We start from the raw sequence: 26,080 nt of genomic DNA on the forward strand, positions 1-26,080 counted from the left end.
AGGCCACTTGAAACTGCTCCTCAAGCCCTCAGTTTTCTTCCCCAGCCCACTGCAACAACCCTTGCCCTATATTTTAATACTGAATTTAGTGTGTTTGACACAACTATGGAATGTCCAGTGTATACAGATTTAGGAACTGGAGGATCTGTAAGGAATGAAGTTCAGGACAGCTGGATAAGGAAGATCTGGAGCTGTGAACACACAGGAAGAGCTGAAGTCCATTTTGGGTTTCTGCAGCCTGCGCTCAGCTAGAGCTCGTGGTAACAGGGACACGGTGTAACTTCTAAATCCCTTCTTCTCTTGGAAAGAAGCAGAAGTGATATTATTTTTATGCAGGAACAGACAGTAAATTACCCAAGTTCTATGTGGCAAATGTTACAGGGCTGGCACATGACTCTGTCTAGCTTTGCAGCAAGAAAATCAAAACAAATCAGCTACTTTGGCTCCTCATTTCACACCCAGGTCCTTGCCCTCTGATCATCCACATGTAATGAAGCCCACCTGCAGTTCTGGAAACAGGCAGATGCCTCTTACTCCCTTTGGGCAACCTGTCCAAGGTTGGTTCTCTCGCTTTTACCCAGATGAAGAACCCAAGTCTAGCAGCTGTGGCACCCTCATGTACCTCCACAGCACTTGTCCCACACCAGTATATGCCCTCAATGCCAATGCTGAAAAATACCACTCTGGACCACAGTAGGGATCTCAACTTATTTCAAGCACCGTGAAGAGAAAAAATACAATTATGGGTGAGAGTGATGAGAACACTACTAAAAATAAAACTGGGACCTAGGGAAGGCTGGAGCACAGGGTGACACGCATGGCCAGGAGCAGTCTGCTCTTGACGGGCCACCCAAACAAATATGAACTTTTGAATATGAAAATTATTGCTTGGTGGGGGAGCCTGAAAAAGATGGCTGAGGGGGGACCTTATCAACGCTTATAAATACTTAAAGGGTGGGTGTCAGGAGGATGGGGCCAGGCTCTTTTCAGTGGTGCCCAGCGACAGGACAAGAGGTAACGGGCACAAACTTGAGCATGGGAAGTTCCACCTAAACGTGAGAAGGAACTTCTTTACTTTGAGGGTGGCAGAGCACTGGCACAGGCTGCCCAGAGAGGTGGTGGAGTCTCCATCTCTGGGGACATTCAAAACCCACCTGGACCCGTTCCTGTGCAACCTGCTCGAGGTGACCCTGCTCTGGCAGGGGGCTTGGACTAGACGATCTCCAGAGGTCCCTTCCAACCCTATGGTTCTATGATTCTATGATTGGCTATTTAATTTTGGCTGTTTCCAAATAAAAGGTGTTAAAGTGACAAGTAACCATATGGGGTTTTTTTTCCCCCAAATGTCAGTTCTAAAGCTTCATTCTGGAACTAGAGAGCCTCACTGGGGTCAGTCTGGCTCGTTCAGCCTCAGTAGTAACTGAGTTCCATGGTGTAACTCTTTCTTTGTTCTTTCTCAGCCCATCCCAGGGGCTGTCACTGAAAAGAAACAGGGATAAGTAAGGAAAGCATCTGGCCAGGCCGTCCATCAGTATCAGTGCTACTGATGATGTATGAGCCAGAGCAAAGTCCAGCTCATACACCCAGAGCTGTGCCGGCTCATCAGGACTAAAAGGCAAAATTAAAAAAAAAAAAAAAAATTTAAAAAAGGGATATCTTTATTTTGTCAGGCAGTAGCCACTCCAGCAATCGGTACACTTGGAAAGCAGTTTTGGTGAGTAGGGAGATACTGTTCTTACTATCTTTTTCTATGTAAAATCATAACACAGAACCTGGCTTTGAGCTCCTCAGCATCTATATACTAAGGCAACATGGTATTGCATCCCCTCTGCCTCTTGCAGAGGGATAAAAACCTGATTTAGCCCTGCTTCTGGTCCAAGGGGGCAAAGTATTTCATTCTTGATGTTTTTGCTGATAAGAAATAACGGGAAACAGCTTCCCTATGAAATATTTTTTTCTTTTTTTCCTTTTTTTTTTTCCTGATATCACCTAAAAAAGCATTTTCAGCCTCAGATCCAAGAGGAGTCTTTTCACATAGGGCATCCTTTTATGTCCCCTGCTAGACTTCTTATCTGCAGGAACCACCCTAAGCCAGACCCTGGGTTAGGTTGGTGCTGAGAAGGGACCAGGGCCTCCTGGGAGCTCTCTTATGTTGTGCCTTCCCCAAGCTGCTGGCAAGAGCATCAGCAGCTGTCTGACTTTTTCTGCTGGGTCAGCAGCCCCAAACTGGGACACACTGGTCTAAACCTCCTATTTTGTGACAGCTCTGAGCAACACGGCTCTGACATACCTGGCAGTGAGTTTTGCACTAGGCTTTTCAGAAGTAACACACTAAACTTCGCCCCTGGCCAAAAAAAAGGAAAAAAAAAGAATGCTGACCCCAGCTAAGGCTGAAGACTCTTCAACACCAGTTAGCAACAGCTTTTTTAGCCATCTAAGTGTCAACACTGGAATATCACTGAAAAGGGCATGTTAGCCAACTAATGCTTCAAAAGGAAAGATATTCACACTCTTCTGCACACCTTTTGCTTTTTAAACACAGTGCTTCTCTGCATGACTCACTCCACTTAGACAGGGATTTATTTTTGTAAATCATGAGACCCAAGCCCACTTGGCCCCAAGGCTAGAAGGGCTGGGGTACCCCGCCGCATCAAACCCTGGGGAGCAAGGACGTGTTGTGGCCCAGCACCAAGGCTGGCGTCATGGCCCCACCAGGAAAGGTGAGCACGTCCCCACTCCTGAGAAGCCCAAACCCCAGGTGATGCTTGACCTGACCCCTTTTTGCTAGAAGCTGTTCCCCTCTGAGGGCTGTGCTGCAGCATTCATCCCGTGGTCCTCATGACAACCCCAGGGCAAGAAGGTGACCTTGACTGCCTGGGTTGGAAAACCAGGTTCTCAGCTGGTGCAAATCAGCACAGCCTCACTGGAGGCCAAGGAGCTATCCCAATTCACCCCAAATGAAATTCTGGGTGAAAAAGGTGAAGACATGTCTCGCAGCCACTCCTCTGATCTCTGGGTATGGAGATTGGGCATCCCAGCTTCCCGGTCCAGTAGTAATACCGACATAGCTGGAAATCACGTGCGGCGTTGTCTTGCTCCGGTCAGCCAAGCAATGCAGAGGACCACTCCTTAGAGCCAGTGAAAGGTTTTTCATTCCCCTGAGTAGCTAAAATTCGACGTCTTCTCTTTTCTGTTGCAGAACCTTCAGTTTTTGCTGCCCTTCACCTTTGGCCACCGGAGGATGTCAGCAGCCACACAATGGCTCTGCCACCCAGTTGGTCTTATGCAGTTACATCTGCAGTGCGTGACAGGCAGATATTTGCACACACAGGGGACCAGGGTGAGACCCTTTAGCCATGGTGTGAAGGCCAAGCAAAACCACGACAGTCCTCACAAGGCACGGGATCAGTTCCCCAGACTTTCATCAGAAAAACCTCCCACGTGCCCGTGAGGGGCTTGTGTTGGTAGGTGGAGGCCCTAGTTTAACGTATCATCAGAAGGCATAGTGAGGGGAGCTGCAGAAAAGCCACACACAATGCAGACTTAGCAGCTTAGCCACAGCAGGCACTTCAGCTGGAGACCTTCCTTGCAGCCATCAGACACGCTGCCCGTATCAGGTACATTTCTATAGCTTTTAATGTAGCTTAACAATTGCGTTGGAGACAAAGGAGAAGGCACAGTGTACAGGAAAAAAAAAATATCCCAAAATGATACCCTTTTATTTGTAAAGCTCTGATGAAACAACTTTCCAAATGACATCCCACTTAAAAACCAATGGAAACCAACCTAACTATGCGTCAGTCACACTATACAGATTGCATCCTACATTTTCAAGATGCCTGAATATCTTATGGAGTATTTACATATGTATCAGTTAGGTAGTAAAATTTCATTGCGATTTGTTTCTTTCCAGCACATACTTATTCAATGGCCAAAAAAGCCTGGGGATGCATTTGTATTTTTGTACAACACTTCCAAGCGAACGGCTAGGGCAATTTTCCTGAGAGAAGGCTTGTTCTTTGAAACTCTTGCTTTAACAACTAGAAATACAGAAAGTGGATGGGGTTTTGTTGCGCTAAAAAGCCTAAGGATGCCTAGTTAAGTTTTTCTTTTAAATTATTTACGTACCATTAAGTTAAAATGTTTACATTCATTCATTCGTATAAAAACCATTGTTAAATCTTATGCAAATGATTTAACACTGATTGCTGCAACGCAAATTGCACTTCTTTAAAAAAATTATTGTATATATGGAAGAAAAATATCTGATTGCTACCCTGTTTACAAATTTTGACTGACTCTATACAGTTCAGCCAGAAAATACGAACTTTCATAAACCTCAGTCACAGTGTACTTTAAAAGTTATATCGCAGTCTTGCAAAGTGAGTAAATATTTTAAACCCAAAAAAAAACGACCAACCCAAAATCTCCTTAACAAGCTGGACCTTGTGAGACTTGTACCAAATGTTGTGATTTCTTCCAGGGGCATAGCTGGTCTCTGAAGAGCAGAGCAAGGCACACTGGAGACAGAGGGCGCAGGAGGAGACAACTGACGGGGCGAAGACATCAAATGTTCGGTGTGAGAGACTGGCGTCGACTCAAGCAGTATGCACTTCTGATGCTCGTTACAAAGTATCTCGCTACCTCTAGTAATTAAAGCCTTTGGTACTCCCTCCCCAACACTGACGAGTTCCACCAATTTCTTGGGGGAGGAGGCAATGAGAGAGTGAAAATAACTATACAATCAGAAAGGCAGTGCTGCTGGGTAAGTCAAGGACGTATTTCTGGAATCTATCAATAGGTCTAGGTTTATCTCTTCTTTTTTTTTTTTTCTTTTTTTTTTTTTTTTGAGAGTGTAAGGCTGCATTAGCTATATCCCCAGTGGATATTTGCTTTCTCTATATTTTTCTTGCATAGATGAGGAACTGGATGCTTCGGCAGAGCCTCTTTCGGAGGCTGAAAATCACCTCTGCCACCAAGGCACAGAAACAATTTCAGAGGAGTGGTCTTTGCCAGCACTCTCACTGCCACCATGACTGCTCCGCAGAAGAAACCGTGCGCGAACGTCTTGGGGCTGCTGCGCAGCGCCGGGATCCAGCTTCCCTCATGCCAGGTCACGCCAGAGCCAGGGCACACCAGGGATCCTGTCTCACGGATGCCGTCACTTCGGCTGTAGAGGTCAGGCTGACTCCTGTGTACAGCCCGTCTTGACCTGAATACTTAAGGTTGCTGCTTTCAGGACTGGTGCTCTCTCCTGGGCCAGACATCACTGACGAGCTCGCCTGGAGGTGGGGGGAAAGGAAAAAGAGATTTAATTGAGTGGGTGGGCTTTGCACGCACCCAAGTGCAGGTCGGAGCACAGCGGGCTTGGGGTTTGCCCTCTGCTCACCCCGTGCCTTAAAATCATGAAACTGAAAAAATCTCTCAGGGTCAGCCCGCTCATTCTCCCCTTTGTGAAACAGTGACTTTACTGCGCTGGCGAGGTCTGGCACGGGTGACAACCGCATTTGGAGAACAGCACGCAGTTATTTTCACAGCAAGGTGGGAAAGAAAGCACAAGGACATGCAGAAAAATCTGGAAATCAAACCATGATGAAGAAGGTAATGTGCATGTGTCCCACTGCCCCCTACTGAAGGGACACAGATGCCAACACCAAAAATGTGACCCGGGAGTGGTGGCATCTATAGTTTTGCTTTGTATATAGTTTTGCTTCCCACCCACCTATTGGGTTGGAGAAGCCCGATACATTCCAGTTCTCCAGCAGCGGGTGCAGAGCACCTCCTGGAAATCAGCCTTATGTGACTCCCACAGACCCTTATTTGGCTCCCACAGACCTTGAAATGCCTAAAATCATTCCTCACCCTTGAAAACGCTAGCCACAACCACTTCACCCATGTAAGACTGGCCACTAAAGGAGATGCTCCTTTCATCTCAAGTGGAGAAACAGTATGCCTTTGAAGCAGGAGCCTTTTTGTTCCACCATCTACACGCACAAGACAACACACAGGGGAGCCCTGGTAGGCACGAAGATGAACCTCTGAACTGCACTGGAACCAGTCCATTTATTTTAACAGAGAAATGGAGAGTTACAAAGACAAAGAAACAATCATTTTTTCCATGAGGCTGAGCAGATCCGCCAAAGAGGAAAAATTTGCAGTGCCAGACAGAGAAGGGGCAACATTTTCACCTGATAAAGGAAATGTTTAAGAGCTGACTTCATGCAAAATTAACTCTTGGATATGTCAACTTTAAAACCTTAATTTACTTGTTAATGGATAGTCTTCGGATGAGATTCTTTAAAAGAAAAAAAAAAAAAAAAAAAGACGACTATCCACAACTGTGACTGCAGAAGCTTCCTGCCTGCTGTTTAAGTGAAAAGTATACGTATTTAATCATTTTACAAGAGTAGAGCTCTTGGCTCTCCTGGAGCCATGCCAAGCTAGCAGTCCTGACATAGGAAAAGCAAGGCTTCATTTATCCAAAGGTAATTTCCAAATGGTGCTGTGCAGGGTTCTTGTTGCCGTGGTTAACCCAGGGAAAACCTCACTTTCTGAAAGAGATGCTCATTATCAGTGGTCACTTTCATCTGAAGTAACCCGGACTCCAGTATTTTCTTTAGCTTTTATTAAAATGGTCGATTGCTGCTATTCTTCCACCCAGTCATCAACCAGGACCCTGCTCCATCAGTGACTACCCAGAAATGGAAGAAACAACTGCTTGCCCCCAAAAAACAGGAAAAATAGCTCTAATCCTAAGAAATACATTTTATAGCCCTCTCAAATACACAATTGCCAATCAGTGACAACGAACCTCCGTATCCTCTTTCCCTGTGACTATGCTTGGAAAATTCAGTGAGGCAGGTTTCACGCTAACCTTTGGGTCCGGTTTTGGTCTTGCATCAGACTAGTTTTTCCAAAAGGCTTTTTTTACTTCTAATACATAAATAGACTCCTGTTAGCACAAAAGACATCATTTTAACAGCTTGAGACTCCCCACCGTGGAAGAACGGTTTATATTAGGGTTGAGCAGTGTTTGCTCAACCTGAGCTAAAAATACTAGCTGTTTTGAAAGGTTCCCGTTTGCCCATATTTGCCGCTGTTGTTCCGGTAGGCAAATATCTTATCACTACCTGTTTTTTCTGGGCTCGGAAAGTGTAATTCACCCTTTTCCTGATTCAGCCCTACCTACAAAGGTGGGGCGTGGGGACCTGCAGTTTCCATGTGGGGTTATCAGCTACCCCTCCCTCGGGCACCCCAGAAGGGAGGACGTGGAGGCACGTCCTGTTTGAAGACTGCCCGTCCCTGCCTGACCAAGGCCGGATCCTGGCTCTATTAAGCCAGGGCGGGCAGGACCTGGGCAGGACCGCCAGGCCTGGAAACCCCACCCCGGTAATGTCATGACAAATTCAGGCAGCTCGGGCAGCTCCCAAAGTGAGAGATGGAAAACAAATTTTAGCTCATGAAAAGGCTGCAGCTGAATCACAGCCCTGCTCCTGAGCCTGCCTACCTCTGCTCTTACTTCTCCAGCTTTAAGGGATGAAAGATGACAGAAGCTACGCTTAGTTATTACAGGACGTTTGTCAGCTGGAATAAATAAGTTGAACAGTGCTGCTGAAGTCAATGAGCTCTTCTAATTCACCCTGGCTGGCTCTATCAATAAAAAGGTAATGGATTCATTTTTATTGCTGAAATCTGATAACAGGATAGATAATCAATTGTGAAGCTCAGCTTCCTGAGGAAAAAATGATGAAGACTATTGGGAAGAGCTTGCCTCCCAAAGAAACAGAGGAAGGTTGTGTTTGTATCTGCAAAGGCTCTTCTTTTTACCCAAACCGGCAGGAGCTGGTCAGGGGGCAGCTCCCAGGCAGGCTGTCTGGATTGGAGGTGGTCCTTTCATAGAGAACCTGCTCACCATGCTCACAAGGAGACCTCAACCAGAGCTGCAGAGGGACTTAGACACCTAAATTGTACCCAAACCTGCCGTCAGCACCCTGGAGCCAAATTCACCCCCACTAAAGCTGGCACAGATCGAAACCAGGCTGGTCAGCCTGTGCTGTTGGCCAGGCTGGGGGACGCTTGGGGAACAGCACTGGTATCTCTGGCTGCAGGACTCCTGCTTTCTTCCACCCATTCTTTCCTGCTCCATCTGTCCACCACGGAGAGAGGGAAGAGGGGATGGACACACCACCCCCCCCAGCTTCCCCACACACCTCCGCAGCCAAGAGGCAAAAGCTCCGGGTAAGGAGTTGTGCTAACAGCTGGAGGGGGTGGCGAGCGGCCTTGATGTAGACCTTTGCTCTATCAGATAGACCTTTGCTCCAACCACTTCGCAGGTTCAAAATGCTCCACGAATTCTGGACATCCCACTAGGTCTGTAGCAAGCTGAGTTCTCAGCCAACACTCTCTTCCTCTTCGGTTAGCATAGTTTAGTTTTGCTACACTTAAATGATAACCCTAGTCAGCCAAAACACACTTGCAAAAACTTACTTTGCATGTAACGTGTTGTGGTAAATTGCAGTGAAGTCCTTAATTTCCCAGCCTCAGCCCCCCTGCAATAACTGCCATCCCCATCAAGAGCACTTTCTTTTTTTTTTTTTCCTGATTTAGTGACCCTCTTTCTACGTAAAGTTGTCATTTCTTGCTAGTCAAATTGATTCTTTTGTTTATATTGCAGATGTATAAGTTTACGTATCTTCTAACCTCTCCTTTGTATTATAATGACATAAATCTGTGGTTAATACTTCATTAATTTCCTAAGGGAGGCAACTTCCAGTGTTGCTTGGGAAAGCTGATGACCCCTCTGCTGTCGAGGGCTGTATGAGTAATTGGCTTTATTGCTTTGGCAATAAAACAAAACCAAGCAAAATGTATGTGTCCATATGCATATAGAAGTTGTGGATAGAACCAAAAATACCCTTTTTCCTTGTTTTTTCTTGCTGACACAAAAAAGTTGGATTGCCTTGTTCTGTTTGATATAGAATTAAATGCTTTCTTTTGGATACACGTACATGGAACAAAGTAAATGAATGACTGAATTTATGAAGCTGAGTGGAGAGAAGAAGCAGTATCCTGTTTTGTCCAGGAGTGAGGACTAACTCAGAAGAGGTAGGAGACCAAGAGAGGATTTAAGCTGAAACATCAGATCTTCCAACATAATGCCCTGACTACCGGACTATTTGGTATTTTAGGTTGCCATGTTTCTCATGCCTCCTGTTGATCTTTTTCCACCTGGTTTAGATAAATATTTACTCATACCAGGACTGAGGCACTGTGTTCCCATTTTCCAGGTGAAAGTCCTACCAACTGTGCTGGTGAGCCTTTCTCCCCTTCTCATAGAAACTCTGTCCTGACGGCTACAGAATTATTCTGTACCGATGGAAATCTTATCATCAGATAGTCTGGAGGAGCCTCAGTCTTTCAACTTTACAACATAAAAAGCAGCAAAACTTAAATAGGAGCACCTAAAAAGGAGCAACGAAAAACACCTCTAACCATCTCGTGAAACCTCTTCTGAAAACAAAACAAAGCAAATGCAGAGGAAGCTATTCAGTGAATTCAGTCCAGGTTGATTCACGTTTTGGGGACAGTTAGAACTGCAATTCCTGCTAGCTCACCACCTGCTGAGGCCATTCCAGTCAGGTCTTCCACTTTGCAGCCTGCAACACTGAAGAGACGGGCCTGAACCGCTTCTCATATTAAATCTCCAAGGGAAGCAAGCGCTAGTTTTACCTGGAAGACAACTGTCCTAAGTTTTTCTATGGTGTGTGATTACTGTCCTTCTGAGAAAGCTCCAAACTGGAGGCAAAGTTCTTCTGAAAGAAGAGCTGCCCTGGTGCTGCCGAGCCTTTACTGACATCAGCCCTGGCTCATGGAGCCACCATGTCCTGCCATAAAAAGCAGATTTTACAGCAGTTTTCATACTGCCTTTTATCCTAATAAGGGAATAAAGTCCTTCTGGTAATCACACTAGTTGGAGCCCCGGCATGGAAATGGATGGGTGTGCACTACAGACCGTGCCCTTCGTTTAGCAAATTATTCCACGTAGCTTTTCTCTGTACAGTTTCAGCAGCATCAAAGGGAGAGCAGGTATAGATGCAGATGCAGGCTGTCTGAAACCTTCAAATCTGCTTTTTATGGGGATGTAAGGCAACTTCATATATCATGCAGCTGGACCTTCTCCATATGAGTAACACAGGACACCCAGTACTTATACTGCTTAGGAAAACAGAAATAGGCCTAAATCCTAGATCCAGATGTGAATTTGGCAAATAGCCTCTTTACAATGGGACAGCGAAATATCTCCGATCCAAACACTTCTGCATTTTGGGATGTTTGAAATCAACTTTGCACCCACAGCAATTCATTAATCATATCTTTTAAATGTTTAAACTTCAGCTAGAACATAAAATCAACATTTAAGGTTCTCGCTAATTTGTCTCAAAATTGGCATCATATAAGATTGCCTTCATGAAATGGATAGTCTCAAAGACATTTCCAAGAGTAATTGCTGCCCTTTGCTTTTTCTGCCCTCCCATCTTTATTTTACTTTAAAAGAGATAAAGAAAGGTAGGGCAAAAAGTGAATATTACTGACACAAATGAATTCTGCTGAATTTCATTTCCATTAGATTTCTACATAGCTGGGAAGTCTTTTGGCAGCCTCCCATAAAAGGCATAATAAATTGCTTTTGTACCAGTAGAGGAATTCATTTTCTCTGTTTCATTTAGCAACAACATTGCTGTGAATTTCAGACAACAGTTTCTAAAACGTCATCAGATTTCTCTGCCTAATGTCAATTTGGCATTTTTCCCCTCTTCACAGAATAAGGGCTGGAGAAGTAAAAACAGAGCAAAACAAAAAACAAGTTGCCATGCTGGTTGTGTAACACGCAGGAAATGAGCCAGGTTCGCTCTTCCAGCAGGTGCCCATGTTTCAGCAGTGTCACCAGCGCCACTGGCAGGAATCAACTCCGTTCTTGTTAAAGTGACCAAAGATTACAGAGCCTGGATTCATCCATCTGAGGGTTTTCTCCCTCCTGACACAGCCTGGAGGATAAATTTATTCTCCTTGTGTAAAGCCATTGCATGTTCTAAGAATAAATAGAAACCTTCAGGCTATCGATGTGTCAATTCAAATGAAAAAAAGAAATCATGGAAAATAGAAGTCTAGTAGAGTATCTTTGCTTCGGCATGTGACCAGATTACAGGCTGCCTTGCTCTAAAATACTAACATCCCTTCATTCCCGATAACTTCAATGGCCCTTATGAGCACTCAGCCCCTCCCATGGGATTTAGGCCCACAAGCAATGATTTCGCTTCCTTGGTAAGCTGGCGACCCAGTTCCCAAATGACGTCTGGGGCAACAGGAGCAAATCTTAGCAGCCACTGCTTTCTGCTTTCAGCCTCCAGTCTCCCTGGTCCTCACTCCACTGAGCTGCTGATGCTCGGGCAAAAGCAGGAGCCCACGGGAAGGATGCGGCCATACCCACGACATGTCCTGACAACAACTCCCCTGCAAATCCCGTCCTCATTTACGTACATTTGGGGCTGGGGTGCAGGGGTGGGAGATCACTAGCCGTTCGTGTAGGGTATGGGGGAGTCAGGGGGACACCCATACACCTGGCCGCTGCTGCAACCTCCACACTTCAGCACGTTTCACAGCCTCCTTCCATCGCTTCCTTTCATTGAAATTTTTCACGAGGGGTAGTTTGCAAGTGCATATGCAGCGCACATCTGATCGAATCATGGTGGGGAAAAGGCTGTGCAGATGTTACCATGCTGCTTGCTGGATATAAGGGGATAGATTTCCCCAGTCCTCATGCACGTGTCCTCTCCCAGCCTGATCTACTAAAGAAAAATCAGGGAGAGCTGAAATCCTGGCACTGAGGGATGCCGACATGTAATTAAGAGCAGCCTCAGGGTCCTTGGGAGTTGCCCTTAGTAGGTAACAGCTCTCAACTAGCCTTTTGGCTGACAAATCGTGCCCCCACCTTCCGCTCCTCTGGTACCCACACAACTCCACCTGGCAAAATTATATTACAAATGGAACTTTTAAAATTATAACGCAAAGATTATTAATAAGAGGTTTGATATGCTCTCCTAGGGAGAGGAAGGCAGGCTTCAGGCAGCCAAGAAGGCAACAGCGTAGGGGAAAGGGGGTCTCGTCTATATGGCCTCTCCTTCCCCGGAGGAGGGGGGAGGAGGCCCCCGGAGGAGGCCGCTGCCTGCGGCCTACACTGCTGTCTCGGCCTCAGCTGGGCCTCTGCTTCTAATGCTGTCCATCATATAAATCTCATGACATTCCTCAGGATCGGTAGCGCTGCTTAAGGCAATGTAATGGGGAACTTAAGGAAAATTTGGCCGCATTTTTCCCTTGGAAAATATTAGGGGGACAGCCTAAAGTAGCGCATAGTAGTTCACTGGAGGGAGCCTGAAACCCAGCAACAGTTCACTTTTTGGTTAGTGTTTCCCTTTTTTTGACGTGATCTGTTTGTTTTATTGGACTGACAGGGTTTTCTCATGTCAAAGACAAGCCCTTTTAGCAATATCCTTGTCTGGCAGCATCCGAACCCAAAACCCAGTGCCTCTGAAACTGGGTGGCCCTGTCAGTCCTGAACAATCACATTTGCTAAAAATGTTTTTTTTTTCCTCCTTTTGTACAATGAAACTTTGTACGTCAGGAATTAAACTATTGTAAGGAATTTGAATGTGGGAACGCCGAGACATATTGAAAAATAGTTATTATAAACAATGTCTTCTTTTTATTAATAAAGGAGTAGAGAAAGCCACATTAGGAAAGCTTTTCAAAGAAATGATGTGGCAGATTAAAGGATACAGAAGGCCCGAGGAGTGAGTGTGGATATGGATATGTATAGCCAAGGGGCTAGAAATTAATCTACATTAAGCTTCACAACTTTAGCAGTAGTATTTGTTATCACACATGCTAACTAAGTGAAGAAAGGAAGTTTGAGATGGTTTGAGTACATGATGTAAAATAAGGATCAAAACTAAAGCAGGGGATGATCAGCACTCCTCTGGGGCTCCTCTGGGGCTCCTCTGGGGCTCGGTGCTGCCAGATGCTGAGCATCTGTCCCCTGAAGAGGCCTCTGCAAGGAGAGGTCTGATCCCCTACGGAATACGATCGGCAGGGCACCCCAGCCTGGTTTCAGTTGGGTCTGGTCCGGGGTTTAAGTGCACATCTTAGTTTAAAGCAAAAGCCTTTATGTTTGCCTTCATACAGCAGGGTAACGTTTTGCCGGGGTTTACCAGTCATTTGGGATTATGCGTAAAAATGCATACATATATATGTTAAACAGCTTTTGGAGAACGTGAGAGCAGCAGCGCCTTGAATTAAAAATTCTTATCAGATCGTTTCAGAAAAGAAGAGGTACATGCCTGATTATTTCTTGAAAGAAACAATTGGGCATGATTTATTGTCTTTGCCCCAAAAGAAAACCTTTGAAATGGAAGAACCTGAACATTTCAAAACAAAATGTCTGGAGTTAAGCTGTGGTTAATTTAATCATAAAAATTATATAGATCTTAATTAAGAGGTTTGTTAAGTACTTCAGCTTGTCGTTCTGTTTACAGCTATATGTAATATCCTCCGAAAATCTTGTTCCAGTATCAGCTAACAAAACTGGAAAGTTTGTTTAGATTATTGTTCTGCTAGATAAGATAAAAGCTGTGATAACATTGCACAGTGATCAGCCTGCTTACAGATACGGACACCGGCTTACAACTTACCCCGGAGGCTGCAGTCTGTGTGCTGGGGGAAGCGGTTTTTCGACAGTCATCTGAATTAGTAGAAGACGTGGATGTTGGAGTCATAGGAACCGCAGTAGTACTGTTACCTGAAAGATCGGGAACTGGTATTAAAACCAAATATTTTCCAGCCAGGGGAAAAAAACTGTTGCAGCTCAACTGTCTTATCTTTTTATATTTACCAGAGCATGCCTTTGACTTATTTATGTTCTTAGGTTTTCGCTTCCTGGTCTGAATTCCTTCTTTTTTCATAGCAAGAGGTCGGGGAACCTGAAAAAATTACATTTCCACACCAATCATAGAGTTGTGTATACACTCTAATATCAAAAATTAAAATACAGTACAAGATCAAATGTTGATGTTGAAAATGCTTGTGTAACAAGTCAATTTTTCCTGCGTCACAGTAAAAATTCCAAAAAAACCTTTGCATTTCATCTGGGCAGAGCAAAGGGTTGCTTCAAGGAGAGTTTTAGCCAAATAAAGAAACCAGCAAGACTTTTTTCTTGATGCAAACTAAACAGCTTTTCCATCACCTCAATCAGTCCACAGATAGCACACTTTTAGGGGAAAACAGTGTCATATGGCCGTAGGTCATATGAAATTAAATTGGATGGGGTATATCTGATTCCCGATTCCTTGTTCCAGTCAGTTAGGAATTATCTCCAGTGGCTGATTCTGGAAAGCAAGAATGCATATGAGGGGGGAAAAATACTTCTCTTCCTGCGGACCAGCTACGCAAAACAGATCATCGTCTGTAATTGTCTTAGGACAGAAACGTCAGCCATAACCAACTTAGTATTTGTTCTTATAAGCAGTCTGCCCATGATACAGCTTTATAGTATCCAAATTTATATTTATAGGGAAAATGTGCTCAAAAACCAGCTTTGGGTTCTATGTGATCACAACAGTAATCATTATACAGAAAACACTTGCTTAAAATATATTTTAACTTAATAATAATATGAGTTTGGGGAAAGAAAATTCAAGCATATGCTTACTATCATTATAATGTTTAAACCTGTGATATAATTTACTTTTTTTCTTGATGACTAGACCAAGTCCCAATCACTCCTAATGCCCCCGCTCTTCAAACATTTGTGCTTGAATGTAACTTAATCCACAGAGGCGTAACAGGTTCCAAGTCTCACACAAAACATACTCCATCACGTTCAGGATAGAGCTATTTTCTTCCTCTATTATTGCCTAGCAAAGGCTCAAATGACATTTAAAGTTTTGCTGGCATAGCTGTCTGCCCATGAAAAGCTGTCTTATTAAAGATATAGGGGGGTTTTTTCCCTAGTGAAGAGCTGGTTTAAATCCCAGCAGCAAAAAGACCTCTGCCACTCATCCAGAGGTGTTTTCTTTATACAAATCTGTCAGAAGACCTACAACGGCAAACACATAACTTGTCAAAACTGTAACTGGCTAAAACAGTATAATCATTTTCTAATGCCAGGCATTTTTTAGTCATTTTATCAATTTTTTATGCGTTCATCCTTTTTTAACTCCACGATTGATACTGTGAGTCAAGACCATTAGCATCAACAGAAACATTGCCTCGACTTGAGGAAGCCCAATGCCACCCCTCGAAGCTGCTGGGTGCCCACCAGCAGGAGGACCACCCCTTCCCCAAAGGAACATCAGAGCTGGTGGGGAATCTCCCTCTAGCAAAGCGGCCGCTTACCCCGTGGAGCTTCATGTAGAGGCCACAAGCGTTGCAGACGGGCTCGCCCTCCGCGTTCCTGCGCCACAGGGTGGTGGTCGTGGTGTGGCAGTTGGCACAGGACAAGCCCAGCCGCCGGGACGAGGGCTAGAGGCAAGGGTAGGCAAACACAGGTGTAAGCAGGCAGGCAGGAGAAAATGATTTATGCCTTCACAGTTTAAAAAAGTACTTAAACATGCAGCGGGGACAGTAGGAGGGGTTTTTATAGCATCCGTCGGTGATGCCACAGACTTAAAACAAGATTATCCTCATTTCAGAGACTGGAAAGCTGACATGAAGAGGCACTGCGGGTCTGCAACTCTGGGCATTCACGGCAGAGGCAAAATTTACATTTTGGGAGACGCTGACGTGGGGACCTCTGTTCAGATCAGTGGGCACTGCCTCTTCCTCCAACAGGAAGATAGAAAACATCTCCATTACAGCTCCTTCCATCTGAAGAGAGGGCACATCACTCCTGTGCCGCCTCTCCAGCCGGTCCAACACCCTCTCCCCTGTGCGGTGGGCAAAGAGGCAGCTCTGAACCTGCCACCGATACTCCCGACTCATCAGAAAAATCAGCCACTCTAATCACCATCCCTCTGTGGCACCACGGCTCTGGAAAACAAACTTTCCTGTGTGCCGGAGGGTAACACATACAACAGTGGCATCTCTGTAAAAACATCTTTTTATCACCGCCCATTTTTATCTGCGCAAGAAAAACACCGTGCCTCAGGAGCGTGTTTTACAGAACAGAGCTTCCCCTCGCCCAGCAGAAAAGCTGGTGGGTGACGACAAGGTCCCCACTGCAAACAAGCCATTTATGACACTCTTCTGTGGAGTTTGGAGCCAAGATGAAGCAACCTTGTATCAGAAATAACCGTATAACCCAGAGCTTTATGGCTGCAGGCTGTATATCATAAGTGAAGGCAGTCCTCATAAACATGTGAAATGAAGGTGAATGGGTTATAAAAGTCCCTGTAACAAGTGATCTCTTTTACGTTCATCACAAGCAAAGAATTCCAGCTACATCATAAATCTAGTCTTTTTCAAAGTATCGCATTGTCAAAAAAAATATAAAAAAATCTGTGCCTAACTCTGCGTCTGGCAGCCGAACAAGTTTACACGGAGAAGTCAGTTTTAGAGGATTGCATTAATCTTATTCTGACTATAAAGCGCCCATAACCGAAATTACTAACTTAAGGGTACAATGCCCTTCCTCTTGAATCATTTACTGCTGGGCTGTTAGACGTAACTCAGTCACCTTTGATACCGCAGAGCTGCCTGCCACTTGGGAAACCAATAAAAATGTTTTGAGAATGAAGAATATTCCAGAGTAATAACCGAGTTTCTTGAATTTCATCTGTTTGAGTTTCTTTAGCAGTAAACTGTCGTCTTACACCACAGCTCAGAAAGAACTCCAGATTAAATATGAATTTTGTAACTTCAAATCAGTAATCCACTATTAATTGCACAGCAAAAAAAAAAAAGCCAGCCAAGTGCAATATAGGCTGAAGTACACACACATGTACTTTTTAATCTTAAAAATCCAGGTCTCATGAACACAGAATTTTTGACCCTGTTATTAAATTCGTATGCACACAGTGTCCAAATTGCACTCCTCGATCCAATACAAGTTTTACCTGGATCAGGTTAAAAAAAAACGGTCTTAACACACATGCTTTGTTTTCTTTCTTTGCAAGTAAAATACCATCAGACATTTCACTCTGTTAAATCTTTCTCTTTTTTGTATGCAGACAGGTATAAATCTTCATAGATTTTATTTAAATAGCTTTTGCTCATTCCTGTATCTAAACAAACGGGGGAGGGGGGCTGGCATATTTTGAAGCTAAAATGACTTCTCTGCCACAGGAATTTTATCAGAAACTTTGGGGCAATCTAAACATGTTTAGCATTTTCAAAACATTTTCCCTTCTCACCTACATTTTTCCAACTGTATGAACACACAGTCATGGTTGATTTATAGTTATGGCCAGGGTACTCTGTAGGGATTGTTACGCAGAGCTATTTCGGAGTTATTTCGCTGAGGTGTCAGACTGAAATCGGGCTGTGGTTTGACTCTGTTTTAGTCTCCTCACCCCCACCCCTCCTTCAGAAAAAAAAAAAAATAAAGAAAAGAAACACCAAAATGGCAGAGCTGGGTATCAGCTACTCGAAGTCTGCATTGGACCAGGGTGCCATGGCCAGACAAGCTCTGACACTTGAAACAAGCGGCAGATCTACCCCGTCTACTGCGTTCATCCCTGGTAATGAGATAACACCTTGTGTCATGAAATTTAGTGGACGACCACCTAGAAAAAATGGGCAGCCAGCAGCGGTAAACCTCTGCCTTAGATTTAAATGAATTATTTGGCTGAAAGAAAGGTCTTTAAGCAGAGGTGAGGTTGGTTCGTGAGCGCTTACTGTCTGACTCTGATTGTTGTGTGTTCGGTTTTTGTTCCCCCCTCAGAAGGGCATTAAATTCAAACGGTTGTGAAATAAAGAACGGGATGTGTTTTAACGCTAGGAAAACAGGCATGGAGCAAAGCAGCTGGCATGATTGAAAGGGGCTTGAAAGGCTGATGGGTTTGATACACTGTCTCCATACACAAGGGTCCAAACATCAGCTTGGATTATACCGGCATGATTTATTGTGGCTCGCTCGGTAACAGCCATTACCGAAGAACGTATTCTTTCTCTCTGCTGACCTCCACCCAGATTTGCTAAACATAATGTGCAGTTCCCGCTTGTTAAATTTTCTCCTTGCCTATTCAGTGCCAGCCTGAGTTATAAACAGGGGTTCTGGTTTGTACTATTTATTTCCCCCCCTAGTTTTAGGAGTATATTTTTAGAAAAATTGCCGCTCATTTCTTAGGAGTAAAACAAAACAAAGGCTATTATCATTGTTTAAACAATTGGTTTTCTTTGAATTATATACAAAACTTGCTTACATTCCCAAGGATCGAGCTCTCAGCAAACAAAGCAGGTCTGGAGAAATTCCTAGCCCTCTGAACAAACACTTTCCAACCTTGATTTTTTTTTTTTTTTAATTTTTTTTTCTGTTGGAAACGTCCAACATCAGCAGCATGAATTTCTCCCAAGCTGACGATGCCCCCTCACCGTCGGGGTCCATCAACTCAAAAAGCTAAGCCATGCTGTGCCCGGTGTGCAGAGGGCAATTTCACCAGCGTCGGGCCCGGCAGTGGGCCTGACGCAGTGCGCAGCGGGCTGCCAGCCCTGTCGCCCCTCATCGTGACCCCTTTGGCCTGCAGAGCTGGTCAGGAGACCCTCTTCACTTCTGCAACCCAGGGGGATCACCCGGCTAACACTCTCCCCCATCCTTGCCCCGGCTTTCCCCCTGGCTAGCCCTGACTGGGTGTCCCTCGGGGTGCAGCTCCTCTCGCCCCCCTCCCTCTCCTCCATCCCCACTCACCACTCTCTTCTGGGGCTTGATGAGGGGCCGGCTGAGGCCGTTCATTTTGGTGTAGAGCCCGCAGGCGTTGCACAGGTAGTTGCCAGTGCCGTCCCTCCTCCACAGCGGGGTCTGGATGGAGCCGCAGTTGACGCACTCCCGGCTCTCGGACAGGTCCTCCAGCAGCTCTGGGAGAGGGGGACAGGAGCAGAGGCGGTGGGACAGGGCGGCCGGCGGGCGCGGAGCCCCGCGGAGCGCTGCCCCGGCCCCGCCGCGCCGGGAGACGGGCCCCGGGCGAGCGAGCAACCGGCGCTGCTCAGCCCTCGGAAAAAGCAATTCCCCGGCAGTGATCGCGGCCATGCGGTGGGGTGTTTTGCAAAATCCTCGCTTTTTTTTTTTACCCTTTTTAGTGTCTTTAAATGTACCAGACTCGCTGCCGGCTCCTTTGCTTTACAAACCGGAGCGGAGGCGGTTCTCCCCGTGACGGGGCTGCGGCGCACCGGCCAGCCGGAGCGGCGACCCCCCGACAGCCCTGCACTCCCGTCGGGATTCGGCCCTTCGGAAATCTGGCTGGAGCGGCGCGGCGTCCGCCCGAGGGGTGAAACCCCCGTCGTGGTCCCCAACGGGAGGAGGAGGGGGGGGTCACTTGGTTTTTTAGGGGGTCGGGGGAGTTAAGTGCCTGCCAGAATATCCCGCTTCCAGAGCCCACCCTGGGAGCCGGACGACAGGGACGGGATATAAGAAGCGGTGGTTTTGCCCAATATTGGCCCCGGGTCGAGGTTGGGCAAGGAGTTTTTACCCCGGCTCTCATTTTAAATGCGTCGCAACCAGTAAAAACTTCACATTTAGAGACTGCGTTTGGGACTCTGGTGTGCCAAGGCAGCGACGGGGAGCGACCACTTCGCCACGGCTATTTGGACAAATTCGAGCTGGTTGGTAGGAAACGGAGGAAATGGAAAAATATGCGGTATTCTGCCTCCTGCTCCCATAGCTACTGAACACTGGGGGGGAAAAAGGGTCTAAATGCACGGCAAAAAAATAAAGAGAACCCACCTATAAAAGCAAACACCTTCACGCCTGCGAATTCTTGTTCTGGCTAACCTCCCCATATTTCGGGGGGAAAAAAAATAAATACGGGTTTTACAAACACCGTGCCACGTTGTGCAGAAATAATTTCAAGGGGGTGTTTGGATTTCTGCAGCAGCTTTCGAGTCAAGGCTGCGAAAGTCTGTTTCAGACTCACAGCTTCGGCATCGATTTTTTTTGCTCCTTCCATCCCCTCCGCTACCTGCCTTAATTCATCATTGGGTTATTCTTTTACGTTTCGCTTAGCAGCTTTGCTCTGGAAAGCGAAAGAGAGCTCGGAAATGTCAGGCAGCTTTGGGGACAGAGCTGCGATGACACGGCGGGCATTGAGCTGAGGAAGAAACGGCCTTTTGGCCCGCACCCACCGAAATACATTTCTCTCCTTCTTTCGTTTGCAAATTATTAGGCGCTAAACAGGAACGGGCATACGGCAGAGTCCAGAGAGCACAGTTCAACTTACGTTGTCAGCTTGTAGGTCTTAGCACATCGCTAAGATTTATTAATCTTTGCACCCAAAGCGCCATTGAAGACTGTAATCAGGAAAATACTTAAGGCTTCAAGGACGCTGGAAGTTAAACAGTTATTTGTCTCAGCTATTTACTTTAGAACACTGCCTTCGTGCCTGCAGAAAGAAATTCTGCCGTGACAATATTTCTAGGGCATTTTAAAATATTTTTTTTCCCTGAGTGCGTGAGGAATATATTTATCTCCAAGGAAAGAAAAATTAAAATTTTAATTTTAGGTATTGTTTTAGTAGCTCTACGAGTAACGCTAAAAAAGCTGTATCAAACCGTCTAAAGTTTTGCTATAAAAATACACTGCGGCAGCAATTTGTAGCTCCTGACCGCTGGCACGATTATTTCAAACGTGAGCACGCGTGGCTTCGTCTTTGCTGACGCATTTTGTACTGCGGGAGCAGAAAACTCGCGTGTCCCGGGAGCTCCGGGGCTGCTTCGCCCCACGTTACGGCGCGATGCGGCTCCCCCGGCACCCATTCTTCCCTCCTTCCCCTCCCCAAAGGGCCAACCCCTGCCTGCCTGCCCCTCCGGTTCCCGTCACTGGGGACCGGAGGCACCGTCCAGGGAAACGCGAGGAAGGCGCCGCCGCGGCTGCCCGCGCTGCCTCCGCTGCCTGCGCCTTTCCAGCCGTGCCGGGGCTCAGCGGGAGCGGCTCCAGAGACTCAGGGGTGGGCGAGAGACCCCCCGGAGCAGGGGAAGCTGCCGTGGCCCTCCCCGGCTGGCTCGGCACTCCTGCCCCAGCCTCCTCCAGTGCCCTTCTCCTTCTCTCCTCTGCCCTTTCTCCCCACCCCTCTCCTCTCTCTTCCCTGAGATTCTCCAACCCCACCTCTCTCACGAAAAAAAAAAAAATCCAAAAACAAACAGGATTTTTTTCCTCCATCATCTAGTTTTACACTGCGACTTTCGGAAATTGAGTTAAAAACCTCAACTTTCGTGTCACCCTAAGATGCGGCTTCTCGGCTTTGCTCTGCCCTTCTCCTACCACCACTACAACTGAGTCTTCTTCCCTCTGTCATGCTAGTAAACATGTGGGAGGCTTAGAATGCTTAAATCTACCGGGTATCACGAGAGACAGGAGGAGCGCTGTGTGCACCCCTATAGAAAGATGAAAAGTAATTTTCTGCAATACTGCACTGAACGAGAAAATCACAGTGTATATAAAATATAGCTACCTGGTGGGTAGTTTATGATTAAAGCAAATGCTGATCAAATGTATGTGCGCGTGTGTGTATACATACACATATATACATAAATATATATAAATATACATAAATATATATATAAATATACACATATACACACACATACCCACACACACCCCTCTCTATACATCTGTATTTGTATATACATACACGTATTCTAAAGCTGAAGAGACTGCAATAATCGTTAATCTTTCTAGCTCTAAATCATCGCAGCTCAGCCTCGATTTCTACAATTAATTTAATGGTACCGAGAATTTCCTAAATTTTAAATAAATATATAAATAAATAAAAAGACGGGACACCTCGGAAGTGAAAGTAAAATCCCATCAGGAGGTGCCACATTTTAACAGCAGTTTATAAAAGGGGTTTCTCGTTCATCTCAGAGGTTTTGCTTAGCTGCTTTTCTGGTTTAACGAAGCAGTGAAGTGGTTTGTAGCTGAAATATTCCAAATTGGGTTAAGCGAACCACTGCAGTTTTCCTCTACGCTACAAGAAAGGTTAATTCGCAGTGAATTTGTCACCATTTCGCGGCCAGATTATTGCATTTAGGGAAAGCAGAAATGTACGGAAACTTAAAAGCGAGCTTTACACCGGGCGATTCGTTTCGGGAAAGGCGGGTTTGCAACACCGAGTGCTATACTTCAAACAACGTTGTTTTTTTTGGGGTGTGTTGTTTCCCCCCACCCCCCCGAACAACTCAACGCAAACGACGAGAGACACCTCCACTCCAGAAAAGCCACTTTCCCGGCGCCGCCGTCCTGCCGTCGGCAGGGCACCGTACCGCCCCGCCAGCGAACCCCGCACCCCGGGGCAGCCCCGCCGTCTCGCCTCCTCGCCCCCCGGCACCCTCGGGCGCCCGGCCAGCGGGCAGCCCCTGCCCATCCTGCCCTGCCCACGCCCCCCCCCCACCCCGGCGGCGGGTCCTACCTGCGCTGGGTGCCCGGACGGGGATGGGGGCGGGCCGGCCCTGGAGGCAGTGCAGCATGGAGTTCTCGAAGGGCGCCGTGGGCCAGGCGGGGGTGAGCTGCGGCCCCACGTAGGACGTGTAGGGCCCCGGGTAGGAGCCGTTGAGCGGCCGGGCCAGGGGGCTGTACTGGTCCCTGGCGCCCAGGCTGTTGCTGTAGGCGCCGGGCTCCCGGGAGGCCCCGTTGGCCACGGGCGGGCTGGGGGAGTAGGGGAAGCGGCCGGAGGGGTGGGAGCCGCCGCCGGTGCTGTACGAGGGGCTCTCCGTCGCCGGCTGGGACCAGACGGCGTGGCCGCCCCCCGGGTGGCTGGGCTGGGCCGCCCCACTGCCCTGCAGGTAGGGCAGGGTGGGCAGCATGGAGCCCACGCGGGTGGTGGGCACGTAGACGGGCGAGCTAGGCGTGGAGTGCATGAAGCCGCCCGGAGATCCGTCGTAAGGCGTGGGGCCCTGGGCGGCCGAGATGGCCAGGGTCTGGTACATCTCCTCGGGCTGCTCGGCGCCGAGGGCGCTCAGCTTGGAGCCGCGGCTGGACCAGATCAGCTTGTTGGTTTGGTCTAAATCCGCGAAGAGCAGGATGTCCTCCCAGCTGGGCAGGCCGGAGGGGTGGGGGGCCCCGAAGTGCACGTAGGGGGCGAGCAGCGACCTGCCCTCGGCGGCGAGGGGCGGCGGAGGGGCCGGCCGGTGGCTGCCGTCGGGCTCCGGCTGAGGAGTCTTGGAGGAGCCGCGCTCGCCCTGGGAGCCGCCGGAGGAGGAGGAGGAGGAGGAAGGCGAAGGAGGAGACGGGCCCGGCTCCCTGGTCGCGAAGGGGCAGGAGGAACCGCCGGCGTCCGCAGCGCACCGCCTCACCGCGCACCAGCCGCCTTCAGCCACGGCCATCCAGGTCCCCTTCTAGGCTCTGGGTGTGGATGGGGAAGGGGGAGGAGGAGAAGGAGGAGTGGAGGGGGGGTCCGCAGGGTAGGGCGGGGAAGGAGGACACAAAAGAGCGGGGGGGGAGGGGGGGGAGAGAGAAATAATAATAACAAAGTTAGCAAACAAGACAGCCCGTCTCCCTCCCTTAATGAGATTCATCAGGGCTTATCTGGACCCTCTGAGCGCTTAATCAGTCATGTCGCCTCGACGCTGTTGTCCCTCGCCCCGGCGGAATGGGATCAGGCAGCCCAGGTCAACACGGGCCGGGGGCCGCGGAGCGCGGTCCCGCGGGGACAGGGCTGCGGGCTCTGGCCCCGCTCCCCGCGCCGCCCCCGGGGCTGCTCCCGGGCTGCTCCCCTCTCCCTCCGCATCTTGGGCTGCGGATCTGAACATGAAGCACGGCTGGGGGAAGGTGGACGAGAGGGAGAGGGGAGAGAGGAGGACGAAGGGGGAAAAGGGGCATTTTTCCCGGTCTGTGACAAAGCCCCTTCCTTGTCTACTGCTGCTGTTGTTACTATGATTATTTCAATGAATGAGTCATTTGACTCGGTTCCACGGAGAAAACAATTAGTAAGGCGATCCCTTTAAGGTTACTTCTCCGGCGAGCGATGTTAGCTTTTCCGCGCATCGCCTCGCTTGTTTGCTTGTTTCCAGCCCAAGGTCACGGAAAGGAGGAGGAGGAGGAGGAGGAGGAGGAGGAGGGAAAGGCACCCGGGAGCCGTGAGATGCGCACGGGCCGGGCCACGACGTGTGCGCGGCGGCGCCGGGACAGGGAGCGAGACCCGGCAAAGGGCCGGGCCGGGCGGGCTGTGGCTGCCGCAGGGACCGGTGCCAGCCGGTAGCCCTGGTTGGCCACCCCACCCCACCCGAGACCGAGCACACCTTTGGGGGATGGCACCCATCTCGCAGCCAGCCGCGGCGCAGGCACCCTCGCCGAGACCGGTCGCATCCCAGAGCTGCCAGCATGAGAGAGGTCGGACAGACAGACACAGAGCCCGCGGTGCCCTAGGAGAAGGGACAGAAAGCGAAAGGGGAGGCAGAGAAGTGACAGCAAGAGAAGCGGGCGGCGAGTCTCCCCGCTCTCAGCCCATCTCGGGGCTCTCCAGATAACCATAGGCACAGGAATACAGGACACACACACACACAGAGCCCCCTCGCAGATAGGCACCAAATACGTCTCTCCCTCCTGCGAGATAACTGGGAGATAAGGCTCCGGCAGATAAGGGCTCCAGGCGTCGGATGTTTGCCCACAAAGTCTCCCTCGGGCTCCCCCAGCCAGGCGCAGCCGCCGCCGCGCCGCTCGCCTCCCGGAGCGGCAGAGAGGCAGGAGCAGAAGAGCGGGGAAGAAAAAGGGAAATCGGGGCGGGGGGTGGGGGAGGATGGAAACGAGAAGCGAAGGGGCCAAACCTGCTGCCGGTGCCCCTCATGGGGCCGGGGCGCGGGGCCGCGGAGGGCGGTAAATCCAGTGCGGCGGGGGCGAGCGGCGGCGGCGAGTCCGGCGGCTGCTCCCGGCGGCCGATGTATAAAAAGGAGAGAGGAGGCGCCTCTCGCAGCCCTGCCGGAAAACTGCAGGCAGCCGGCCCTGATTGGGCTCGGCGAGCCCTAAACAAACAGGGAGCTCCGCAGGGGTGCCAGTCCCCGCGGCCAGCCGGCCCCGCAGCGCGGCCGCGCCGGGGGCGGGAGCGGGCGCAGGGGGAGGGGGGGGTGGGCAAGGCGGGGGAGAGGGGAAGGGGGGGGCCACCTTGGGATGCCGGCAGAGGACCCCCTGCTCGAGGAGCACGAAAAAGCAGAGGGGGACTCGCCCTCCCAGATGCCCGTGACATTTTTCTTCTTTTCTTTATTTTTTCACACCCAGAAATAATACACACTTCCCCCCGCCCTCTCACGATAATATCTTCTTTAGGGTGAATATGCACCTTTTATAAGTTTTTTTTTTCGCCGCAGGATGTGTGCCTGGCTGTCTCCCTAAGCAACGAGATGAACGCCTCCCCCCACCACCACCCCGTGTTAAATCTCCGTATTTTTCTTATTAAAATCAAAGCCATCCGAGGGGAAAAAATGTGGCTCCTCCTTGAGTTGCCCCAACCGTCAGGTGAAGCCAAAGCGAGCTGTGGGATGTGTCCACCCCAGCAGCAGGCGGTAGGCATTTTTCCTCCGTTTCTTTCTTATTCTTCTCCCCCCACCCCCTGCCCCCCCCATCCCCTCTTATCTCAGCTGTGTACAAACTGATATGGTACTTAGCAGGAAAGTGACTGGAAATTAAAATAACTTCGTTCACCAGAGGTTATCAGCTGGATATCTGTCATCATCAGTTTGTACAGAAAGAGTCATCTGCGGCAAAGGGCTGGACTAGAGCAGAGCCCGGCTCTCGGCAGCCGGCGGACATGAGCCCTCCGGCCAGAAACCGAGCCCAAACCTGCTGCTGATGCGCGGTGCTGTCGCTCCTGGGGTAGGCACGGCTTTTCTCTCCGTCTTTCCAGGCAAGGTGCTGAGGAGGTGAAGAATTTGGAATACTGGGGGTACGGTA

At 48.6% G+C, this 26,080-nt stretch overlaps 1 protein-coding gene across 2 annotated transcripts; it reads right to left on the reverse strand.

Moving 5' to 3' along the window:
• Positions 1–795: 795 nt before the first annotated feature.
• On the reverse strand, positions 796–25,053 carry GATA6 (GATA binding protein 6). 2 transcript variants are annotated; one of them, XM_054192873.1, is made up of 7 exons: positions 24,961–25,053; positions 22,608–23,539; positions 18,896–19,062; positions 15,448–15,573; positions 13,946–14,033; positions 13,746–13,852; positions 796–5,282 (listed from the first exon to the last, which is right to left on the reverse strand). In XM_054192873.1, exons 2-7 carry the CDS (start codon positions 23,518–23,520, stop codon positions 5,115–5,117), a joined length of 1,569 nt encoding a protein of 522 aa, XP_054048848.1. In that variant the 5' UTR covers positions 23,521–23,539; positions 24,961–25,053; the 3' UTR covers positions 796–5,114. The 2 variants fall into 2 exon arrangements, with proteins under 2 accessions (XP_054048848.1, XP_054048849.1); XM_054192874.1 differs by lacking the exon at positions 24,961–25,053 and adding an exon at positions 24,436–24,910.
• Between the last annotated feature and the right edge of the window lie 1,027 nt (positions 25,054–26,080).

The sequence above is a fragment of the Rissa tridactyla genome, chromosome 2 (assembly GCF_028500815.1).
Source record: "Rissa tridactyla isolate bRisTri1 chromosome 2, bRisTri1.patW.cur.20221130, whole genome shotgun sequence".
NCBI classification, from domain to species: domain Eukaryota; kingdom Metazoa; phylum Chordata; class Aves; order Charadriiformes; family Laridae; genus Rissa; species Rissa tridactyla.